The 11,482-nt window shown below is 46.7% G+C and overlaps 1 protein-coding gene across 1 annotated transcript; it reads left to right on the top strand.

Annotated features, from left to right (window-relative positions):
• Positions 1-8,877: 8,877 nt before the first annotated feature.
• On the top strand, positions 8,878-10,896 carry CUNH11orf91 (chromosome unknown C11orf91 homolog). The gene is made up of 2 exons (XM_037128303.2): positions 8,878-9,416; positions 10,666-10,896. The coding sequence occupies exons 1-2, from the start codon at positions 8,939-8,941 to the stop codon at positions 10,749-10,751; spliced, it is 564 nt and encodes a 187-aa protein (XP_036984198.2). The 5' UTR covers positions 8,878-8,938; the 3' UTR covers positions 10,752-10,896.
• Positions 10,897-11,482: the final 586 nt, after the last annotated feature.

Raw genomic sequence — 11,482 nt, 5'->3', positions numbered from 1 at the left:
CTTAGAGTGAAAATTTTTTTTTGGTTGAAGCTGTGTCTCAGGAAGGCTGCAAGTAAACGATAACTCAGAGCAGTTTGATCAGACAGTCTGATTTTCTTGCATAAACAGTCGGAAGGTAGGCCCCTGCTGGCATTGGCTCAGCTGCTCAGCAATGTCTCAGTGGGTGTATTTGTGACATTCTTGGTCTTCCCCTCATGGTCGCAAAGTGACTGCAGAAGTTCCAGCATTGCACAGGTTTAAGGCAGGAAGAAGAGATGAAGGGAAAGTTGTTTCTGTCCCTCTTGTTAGGAAAGTAAAATCTTTCCTGGGAAGCTTCCAGCTATTGTCTGGTCATATCTATTGGCAGGAAATGTCTCATGGCCACCCCTAGCCAAAAGGGAGACTGGCAAAACTACTCTTTCCTTTTTCCAGCTTTTATAAGCGAAGGCTGCAGGGAAAGGGGTTAAAAACAGTCCCTGAGAATAGCCAGCCAAGCGTGGCCACCACTGCAGTGGCCAGACTGAAGAGGCTGCTGATTCCTTTCTGCTCTCTGGATCCCTCAAGTCGCCCTGGTATCAGCACCCTCAACCTAATTCTTAAGCTTTCAGTTCCATGAACTATGTTTTATATAAAATCTCAGTATCGACCTCTGTTGCTTGTGAGCAGAAAATTCTGACAGACCCACCCTCTAAAGTGTTACTACCAGGATAACCTGGGAACCCGTTATAGTAAGTGGTCGATTGTCAGCTACAATTATTTCACCCAAGGTTGCACAGCTAGTTGGTGCTGCTTGTTGAGACTTCACCTCAGCTCTCAAGTTCCAAGCCCCTGCACTCTCCATCCCACTGAACTGCCTGTCAGGCTTCAGTTTTTTAAAAATGTGCTTACTCTGCAAGTGCATAGGAAAACATCTGCCAAGGAAAACAAGAAGGGCTGGACCGCAATTTTTTTTAGAAACTTTCTTGAATTGTGGGTGTTGTGGAGGGAAGTGGGAGTGCGTGGGCCAGCAAGCTCCTGGCCAGCACAGTGGTTAATTCAGATGAGTGACAAAGAGAAGACTGTCCTGAAAAAAAGAAATGAAAAGAGTTTCCCAGAATAGCCAGACCCTTGAATTGTGACACAAACAACTTCTAGTTAGAGCCGGTCCCCTGCCAGCAAGAGAAATCCAGTGAATAATGGGAAAGTGACCTTTCTGGAGGCCGAAAAAGGGAGTGGCCCAAAAGCCGAGCTCTGGGGCCAGCCGACCGTTTTTAATTCCAGCTCTGACAGTAAACAGTCACAGGACCTCGGGCAAATTACTTAACCTTAGTGACTCAGAAAATGGAGATAATACCACCACCTACTGCTTAGGGTTGTTAGAATGATAAAATGAGTGAAGACAAGTCCCCGGCAGGCAGTGACCTCCCTGTGTAATATCAGGGTCCCCAGCAGAACAACAGGTGAACCAGCTGCTGGGGTGGAGGGCTAAGTCCCCTGGAGAGGGTTTGGACTGCAGGGAGGGACACGCCCATCCTCCCGCTCCACTGCCCTCATCAGTTCACCAGGGCTTAGTGGTGAATGAATGAATACATGTATAACTGTTTATAGTTACAGTCACACTTTATGAAGCACCCACTGTATGTCCCAGGTTTTCATCAGATACTTCAACCCCATGATGTAAGTATTGTCTTCATTTTATAGCTCAGAAAACTGAGGTTCAGAGATCTGACGTAACTCTCTTAGAGTCACCTGGATTCAGAGATGACTCCTGTCTTCCTATGTTCAGGCTGCACAGCAAACATTTATTTCTCACAGTTCCGGTGGCTGGCAAATTTGGTGTCTGGTGAGAACCCACTTCCTGTTTTGTGGGTTGCTGTCTTCTCACCATGTCCTCACAGGGTGGAAGGGGCAAAGGGAGCTGTCTGGCGTCTCTTTACTAAGGGCACTAATCCCTCTCATGTGGGCTCTGTCCTCATGACTCAAAATCACCCTGCAAAGACCCCCACCTCCTAATACCCTCACATTGGGGCTTTGGTTTTCAACATATGAAGTTTGGGAGGGGACACAAATATTCACTCCGTAATATATTGTATTCCAAGCCACAAACTCTACATGTGTGTACAAGCTGTCCAGATCCAAGGCAGGCAAGGCCAGTTGTGACATACCCCTAAAGAGGCAGAGAATCTGGTTAAGGTGTGATTGCTGGCGTCCTGTCTAGATGCAGAGCTAAAGTGATGGAGGGGAAGTGGGACTTCCAGTGGACCAGACGGAGTCCAACCATGTTCGTTTGCCCAATGAGCAGGAAGACCGATCGCTAAAGCAACAAGGAAAGAGCTTGTTTCCGAGAGACAGCCAAACGAGGAGGTAGGGAGAAGGCCCAAATCTGTGTCCCCAAAAGGAAAAAATTGAGTGGTTTTAAGGGGTTTGAAAGGGGACTTAAAGGGAGAGGAACTAAGTGATTCTACATTTGATGCACAATGGAACACTACTCAGCTATAAGAAAAGATGAAATACTGCCATTTGCAACAGCGTGGGTGGGTCTTGAGAACATCATGTTAAGTGAAATAAGCCAGATAAGTCAAGAACCCTATGATTTCATTCATGTGGGATATGAAGCAGAAAGCAACAAATGAACAAACGGGATGAGCAAAACATGCAGATGCAGACAGTGGTGGTGGGGAACGGGGGTGGGAAGTGGCAAAAGGTGTCAGATGGTGACAGGAGGAGCCCTGACGGACACAGCAGGGTGAACACAGCTCTGTGAGTGGTGAACACACAATGCGATAGACAGACAGTGTCTCACAGAATTGTACACTTCAAACATATCTCATTCACCAATGTCACCCCAATAACGTTAATAAAATGTTAAAAAATGAAAAGTAAATTTGATAAAGAGATTAACGACTTGGTGTAGAGGACAGTTTTTGTAGGACTTGTGTCGATGTTTGTGTTGCCAAGGCATCTAAGTAAAATCACTATCTTTATGTCACACTAGAATAGCTTTTCTATCTACCCTTCCATTGGATAGATATCTAGCTATCACCTGCAAAAAAATCACCTACAAAATCTCACCTACTGACTGAGATTTCATTTCAAGGAACCATAAAGCTAAACTACAGATAATACCCAAACTCCTTCATTTCTTATCCTTAACTTTAAATTTTATCTTTTTTGGTAGGTTATAGCTTCACAAGTCCAGAGGACACTTTCTGTATTATCTGTAGCAGTCAGACAACTGGGAAAACCAGGCAAAACTACACCGCAGGCATTCCCACGACCTCCTGGCTAGATAGGGCGGTGGCCTCGGAAAATTATAAACCTCAATTGTGATGAGGCAGCCTAGGTTAAACGGTTTGAGTCAGAGTGTTGAGAGGAACTTCCACCCTGCTGTGTCACATTTCTTAAGAGTGACACCCCTGGCACTTCTCCTGAGTGTGGCAGAACCACTGCTCTGCTCAGCGCATTTGCAGAAAGGGCCAGGCCTGTCCTTGGTCTGCTTCTCACTGGGCCACTAAAGGTCCTTCCCTTCTGGACAAAGCTTGGAGCAGCCTCATCTGTGGGTGGCCTCATTCACAGATGCAGGATTAGCAAACCCAACTGACAATGAGACCTAAGGCCACAACCTCCAATTGATTTTTGTCAGCAAAGAAGGAAGGACTCGTGACTCAACAGGATGGCACTTGGGACATTCCAGTAGAGAGGCAGCTGATACAAGAGCTTTAGAGCCCAGGAAGGGAAAGTTTCTGTTCAAATCAGATGCACAGCTGTTCTATCTTTTCATCACCAACTTGAATTTCTTGGTCATTTGTAGGGTTCTGTCTTAACTACCATATTGACTTTATCTCCAAACTGGGATTTAATCTCTGTTTGTATGTGATAACTGAGGCTTCTGTGTGGTTGTTATGTGTACATTATGTTATATTTATGATATCCTGCAGTTAATGGAAGAATCTAGAAGCTTTTTTTCTTCGAATGAATATTGAGGAATAGAGTGAAGAAATAAAATGGAGTCACTGTAGTCAAGCTGCCAAATAGGTTGAGGTATGAGGAAACAAATCTTGTTTTAACAAGCCCGGGAACTTACGTTTTTGAACCCTCCAGTCCTGTGTCAATGTGATATACATCAAACCTCCAGAAAACTCTAATTAGCTCCCCTCCTCCCTGAGGGACTAAGAAAAAATACTCATGTATCTAGATATCCTGACACCCATTATCCAGACCACCAGTCATCTATCTAGAGGATTACTGTCTTGGACCGATCCAGAGGCTAAGAATGGCAGGACCGACTTTTCTCAAGCATGTACTGTTGTTTACTATAAGAACTCTTAGCTCAGCCCTGGCTGGTGTAGTTCAGTGGATTGAGCATGGGCCTGGGAATCAAAGGATCATGGTTTGATTTCCAGTTAGGGCACATGCCTGGGTTGCAGGCCAGTTCCCAGTAGGGGACATATAAGAGACAACCATACATTGATATTTCTCTCCTTCCCTTCCCCTGTAAAGATAAATAAATAAAATTTGTTTAAAAAAACTACTCTGAACTCTTTTCTTCTTCAGAACATTCTGCATATTGCCTAGTTGTGCTTCCAGTTTGCAAACTCTAATACCCTTGAATAAATAAATCTGTGTCATTTATTTCTAGTCAAAGCCTCCACACTCTTTTTTGAGTTTGTTCAATAACATATACAAGTAAAAATGTGATTATATTGCATCATATAAAAAACAGTGGAAAATTCCTTTCCCTTCTAAGAACCTTCAATATATGTAATAACAAGAGCTGACATTTACTGAGTGAGCATTTACCATGGCTAGGCAGATGAGAGATCAGTTAATCCTGACAGTCCATGTGGGTACCACTACCGTTCCCACTATACAGATGAAAAGCTGGGATGCAGAAGGGTTCACCCACACAACCAAGAACACAGTGGATCCAGGGCATGGTCTCAAGTCTGAGTTTGAAAACCTGGCTCTTAGCACTACTATGATTCTGTAGGGGGAAAAGTTGTTTTTTCCTACTCTCTTCCAGTATCTGGCAAAGAGAGATTAATAGGTCACTTGAATTGAACTGACAAAAGACAGATTAGACTTCCGCCAAGATGGAGGTTTAGGTGGATGTGCCGTGCCTCCTCACACAACCAAGTTTAGGGACAACTAAATATTAGCATCAGAAAACACAACCAGAACACGGAAAACTGAACTTTTCGGAAGTCCGCTAACAACAAATTCTTCAGCCCGACCGGTAAGGGGCAAAACCGGCGTCTGGTGAGGAGCTGCAAGGGAGGGCTCGGTCGGACCGGGCGCGGAATCCAGACGCGCGAATCCAGACGCACGGGTTCCAAACCCAGGATTGGACCTAGTGAGTGACCGAGCAACCCACCGGGTGAGCGACTGCAGAGGAGACAGTGGGGAGGCGGTGCAGCGAGTTGACTGCGGTTGCCTAATTGCGCGCGAGCGAGGGAGTGGGCGGTTGGACCTGCCTCGGCGGCAATACAGGGCGCCGCCATTTCCCCGCTCTGACCACGCCCCCACATACAGCGTCACAACCCAGCGACCTGGGAGTCCAAGGCGCAGTTTCTCACATTTAAAGGGCCAGAACAGACCAAAAATGTCGCAGGGTGACCTCAAAGTCCCAGAGATAAATCTAAGCGACGAAGAAATAGCAAAACTCTCAGACGCACAGTTTAAAACACTGGTCATCAGCTTCCTCACAGATCTGGTTGATTATAGCCACAAATTAGAGAAACACATGAAGGCTAAATTAAGGGAAATGAATGGAATTCCACAGGAAACCCATAGAGATGAAAAGGAAACTGGGACTCAAATCAATGGAGTGGACCAGAAGAAACCAAATAATGGCCAAACAGAAAAGAGTCAAGGAGCAAGAATTCAAAGAAATGAGGAGAGTCTTAGGAACCTCCAGGACATCTTTAAACGCTCCAATATCCGAATTATAGGGGTACCAGAAGGGGGAAAGACACAACCACCAGTGGAAAAACTATTTGAACAAATAATAAAAGAAAATTTCCCCAATCTGGCAAAGGAAATAGACTTCCAAGAAATCCAAGAAGCCCAGAGAGTACCAAAAAAGTTGGACTCAAGAAGAAACACACCAAGGCATATCATAATTATATTAGCCAAAATTAAAATGAAGGAGAGAATCCTAGAAGCAGCAAGAGCTAAGGGGACAGTCACCTACAAAGGAGTCCCCATCAGACTGTCAGCAGATTTCTCAAAAGAGACCTTGCAGGCAAGAAGGGGCTGGAAAGAAATATTCCAAATCATGAAATCTAAAGACCTACATCCAAGATTGCTCTATCCAGCAAAACTTTCATTTAGAATGGAAGGACAGATAAGGTGCTTCTCAGATAAGACCAAATTCAAGGAGTTCATCATCACCAAGCCCTTATTATATGAAATGTTAAAGGGACTTATCTAAGAAAAAGAAGTTAAAGAAACATGAACAGTGGAAGAACAACAAGCTCACAGTTATTAACAACCACACCTAAAACGAAAGCAAACTAAAAGAACAGCTAGATCAGGAGTGGAAATATAGAAATGAAGATCTCAAGGAGGGTTAGCAACAGGGGAGTGGGAGGAGGAGAAGGGGGGAGAAGGTACAGAAAATAAGTAGCATAGACAGTAGATAGAAAATAGATGGGGGGGGCAAGAATAGCATGGGAAATATAGAACCTAAAAGACTTGAGACACATGGACATAAACTAAAGGGGGGTAATGGTGGGGTTGGGGGGGCAGGGTGGAGGGGAATGAAGGGGGGAATAGAACAACTGTAACAGCATAATCAATTTAAAAAAATAAATTAATTAAAAAAAAAGAAAAAAAGACAGATTAACAAGCGATAAGATTTATTGTGCATGCAGGGGAAGAGGGCACTTACAGAAGTAAAAATCAAAAAAAAGTGGTTAGGCTTGAGAGCTTATAAACATTTAAAAAAACTTTTTAAAATTATTATTTTAAATTCATTTTTAGAGAGAGGGGAAGGGAGGAAGAAAGAGAGGGAGAGAAACATCTCCCCATAGGGGATCGAACCAGCAGCCTTTGGCTTTGTGGGTTGATACCCAACCGAGCCACACCAGTCAGGGCTTATAAACCATTTTAACAAAGGGTGATAAATTGTGGACAAGTGACAAGACAATGGAAAAGGGCATTGGGCTTCCAGGGGTTGTAAACTGTGGGAAGGAAAATATATGGGGGAAATTTATGGAAGATAAGCATTGTTTAGTAAAGTTTGTTATACGGACTCAAGTCAGTGGCATCTCCAGTGACAACGATTCAACTCCTCCTCTTCCTGAGATGGATGGTGCCTCTAAAAAGGGAAATTGTGCCCAGCTTTTAGGCAGAAAGGGAGAGGACATAGAGTTCCTCTGAAGTCTTCTGTTCCTCAATTGCCTTCAACTTAAAATAATATTTATGCCAAAGGGGCATGTTTTGGGGTGGCATATTCTGATCCCTTTCAGTTCCTACAACCCATTACACTGTGTTTAAAGTTCCCAAACAGGCCCTGGCTGGGTTGCTTAGTTGCTTAGATCATTCTCCTGATACACCAAGGGTGTGGGTTTGGTCCCAGCTCAGGGCAGGTAAGAATCAACCAATGAATGCAAGTGAACAACAAATCGATCTCTCTCTCTCTCTTTGTATTGATTGAAATCAATCAATACAAAATTTTTAAGTTCCCAAATATTTATTGAGCCCTATTACATGCTCAGCATTATAGGATCCTTGGACTGGATCCAGCTAAATATGGGAAGAAAAGCTTCTCAGTGTGAGACATGATGCTCCTTGGAGATAGGTGCCCCTTACATTTATTTGGACAGAGTTTCCGAGTTTCCAAGTGCTTCACACACACGGTTCTGTCTTTGGTCTGGTCATCGCAAACAACTTTATGAAGCAGACTGGTTCGCTTGTTTCTATTGTACAGAAAACTGACTTAGAAGTCAAACAACTTACTCAAAGATCTGACTCCTTTTACTGCTATACCCCCACACACATACAGCATTTGCTGGTGGAGCTGGTACCGGCTCGAATCCTGACTGGAGCAGCCTGAACTCATCCCCACCCATCTTTGTTGATTCACAGCATGGATGGGTCATTAGGCGGAGGCTAATTTCAGAGAAATTTACCTCCTGTCAGTCTAGTACTGGTTGTTTATAGAAAGAAGTCTCTTTCCAAAAAAAGTGTGCGGGCTATTAGGGGTAGGTTCGGCAGAATTTCCTTTTGGTGGTTAGTTTGCTGCCTAATAGCTTTTGATAGTGATTGTGTTTGGAAGAGAACTAAACTGTATCTCATTGAAGACACTCTCCTTTAGATCTGTTACAAATCTATACCAGAGTCCCTTTTTCCACAATCTCGCACAACCCGGAAATTTAGCAGAAACATGGGTTGGCTCTAACAGCCATTCTCAGTCAGCCCTCTTGTCTGTAAAGGATGAAAAGTCCGCACTCATTTCCCCAAACTTTTTTGTATCGAGAGGTGGGTGGTAGAGGAAGGCGGCTGGGGCAGAGGACGGCATCAGAGGCGAGGATTTTTTCCCTCCCTATAAAAGGAGAGTCCCGACTGAAGGAAGTTTTTCTCTTACAGTTTTGGCCAGCTCTCTGTTCCGTGCTTTTGTGTGAAGTCGTGTTAGGCCGAGGCAGCTCGGGGGCGAGGCTTGTGGAAGTTAGGGGCGGTGCGAAGAGCTGAAGGGTAGGGGTGCTGTGGTCCAGCGATGAGAAAACCGCTCGGTGAAGCGGAAATCACACTCCCTTTGCTTACTCCACCGCCCGACCAGCAGTCAGTGGGCGGGGCCACAATCGGGGCGTGGCCGACCAGACCTTAGAACCCCGCCTGTTGGGGGCGGAGCTAAGGCGGAAGGGCGGGGCCGCGCTCCCTCCGGGCGTGGTCTATGGAATCTAAGAACCCCGGCTACTCGAGGCATCCGCGAGGACCCCGGCGCGGGGTTCCTCCCACGCAGCCTCCCATTCAAAAGATGCCGAAGGGGCGGCGCGGCCGCCAGAGCCCCACGATGAGCCAGCGGCCAGCCCCTCCCCTCTATTTCCCGTCCCTCTACGACCGCGGCATCTCCTCGTCCCCTCTCAGCGACTTCAACATCTGGAAGAAGCTCTTTGTGCCGCTGAAGGCAGGCGCGGCGGCGGGGGGCCGGTCCCTGCCTCAGGCGTCCCCGGCCCCGATGCCCCCGCCGCCACCACCAGGCCTGGGTCCCCCCAGCGAGCGCCCCTGTCCCCCGCCCTGGCCCTCTGGCCTGGCCTCCATCCCCTATGAGCCTCTGCGCTTCTTCTACTCGCCGCCTCCGGGGCCCGAGGTGGCTGCCTCGCCCCTGGCCCAATGCCCCACGACCTCCCGGCTCGCCTCTGCCTCCCACCCCGAGGAACTGTGCGAGCTGGAGATCCGGATTAAGGAGCTGGAGCTGCTCACCATCACTGGGGACGGCTTCGACTCCCAGCGCTGTGCGTGACTTCCCTGGGGGCGCCTGAGCCCACCCTTAGCCTGCTTTGGCTCACTCCTTGGCTCCATGTCCCCATCCCCTCCCCTGCAATGTGGCCTCGGGCTCAGACTCCAGCACCCAAGGGTCCCAGATCCCAAGTCAATCCCCCATCCTGGATTTCAACCGACTCCTTTCCCCACGGATCCTTTTGTCCCAAACTCCATCCTGAGCCCTTTCCATAATCTGGACTCTGAGCCCCAGGCCTGGAACTCCATCCACCACAACCCCCAGACTGAACTTTAAACCTCCTGCACAGTAATACTACCACCCCTGGAGCCCCACCCACCGCAGGCAGTCCCCCTCTAGAGGATCGAGATTTAGTGTTGATCTTAAAGCGGGGTCCTTGCCTGGGAGGTAGGGGAAGTGGGTGAAAGTCAGTTGGACTGTCTGTAAGGAGCAGATGGGAATTGTGCAAGACCCAGGGGGCTCATGGACATTCATTGAGGGGCTTTGGAACCCTCCACTTCTCAGTACTGGAAGGTAGCTTTCCTGTTATCCCCACCCCTCAACTTGTAGCCCTTTCACCAGGGTTCTGGACTCTGCCATCTGATTTTAGGATCGAAGTCTTAGGGATCTTAACCAGGGCAGACCACGTATGCTCATGTGGGTGGGATTCCTTTAGAATGTAAGCAGATTGAGTCCTTTCTGTTGGAGAGTAAAATGATCAAGTTCAATTGTTCTCCTAGAGAACCTACTGCATTGTAGAATATTCAGTAGCCATAGGCTATTCTGCAGACTTTGTCTTTCCCATCACCTGTTCTAAGGCTAGCACTTGACCACTGGAGGAGGGCAGATGGTTCTAGAAAGACCATCTTCATTATTGCATAAGACAGGTGAAACTGCCCCCTCCCCCCACTACCCCACAAACTGCCCCCTTCCCCCACAAACTGGGAAGGGGGTTATGAAATAAGCTAAATGTTTAGGTCCATATGGCTGTGGGTCCTAATTTGTTATATACCTTATAATGCTCCCTTCCCCATAGCTAGGGGAAGAAAACAGTTCTTAGAAAACTTGGACTTAGAATTCTAAGTCCTGAATTTCTCAACCGCATATTCTCCACTTACACATGTTTTGGCTATTAGGGATTTTTCCCCCCACCCAGGTTGGACCATAACAGGTTTTTGTCTCACATAAGGAGCACATAATTGCTTCAGCAGTGTTAGAAAAAGCCTTCTCTCTACTCCAGCTGAGTTTGTTGTGCTCTCCCACAGATAAGTTCTTGAAGGCGCTGAAAGATGAAAAGTTACAAGGACTGAAGACCAGGCAGCCTGGAAAGAAGTCAGCCTCTCTCTCCTGAGGAGCTGCCCACCGAGTCCGGGTAGCCACCTCCTTAGGCGTTAGTGCTTAGATAATGTGTCCTGTTTGTTGTCATTTCAAAGATTGTTATTTTCTGTTCTGTATTTACTGCTGTTCTTGTTGCTTCCAGCATGTACTCCACATACAGTGCCCACTTATGTGGTAAACCTCATGGTCTCTCTCCTTTTTGTGCTGCTGCTGAGGCAGGGCGGGTGGGGGGGGGCTCTCTTGTGGGGTGTGGAAGCTGCTGCCCAGCCAGCATTCAGAGGGTCCCAAAACCAGGGGAGGGGGGCTCCCCGCACTGCCGAGTCGGGAGGGAATTGGGGAAAACCAAGGGCAATGCATCCTCGGTCCTGTTACTGTGTCCTTGCTCAGAAAGGCTCTTGAAGGACAGGAATAGTGGGTTTGTTTTCCAACAGTGTGAGTCTTTGGAAGTGTTTTGTTTTTCAGTGTTTTTTTTTTTTTTTTTACCAGAAAACTCTTTGATAATCTTATCAAAGCCACAGTCCTTCCTAGAAATTAATATATCCAGGAAGTAGTTCTGAGAGCTTATTCTGTGCCAGGAACCCTCCTGGGCTCTTATGATTGGGGGTGGAGGAGACACAGATAATATTATAAATAGGTAAGTGATAATATAGTATCACCAATGATAACGAAATAAGGAGAATGACCCACAGGTCCCCTGCCTGCTGCCAGGAAAGTCAAACTCATGAGGCAGGTACTTGTTGAGAA

This window comes from Artibeus jamaicensis, unplaced genomic scaffold (assembly GCF_021234435.1).
Source record: "Artibeus jamaicensis isolate MK-2021 breed Jamaican fruit bat unplaced genomic scaffold, CSHL_Jam_final contig_797, whole genome shotgun sequence".
Lineage (NCBI taxonomy): Eukaryota > Metazoa > Chordata > Mammalia > Chiroptera > Phyllostomidae > Artibeus > Artibeus jamaicensis.
The sequence above is the reverse complement of the archived record's forward strand: the minus strand, read 5'-3'. Positions and strand labels throughout refer to the sequence as shown.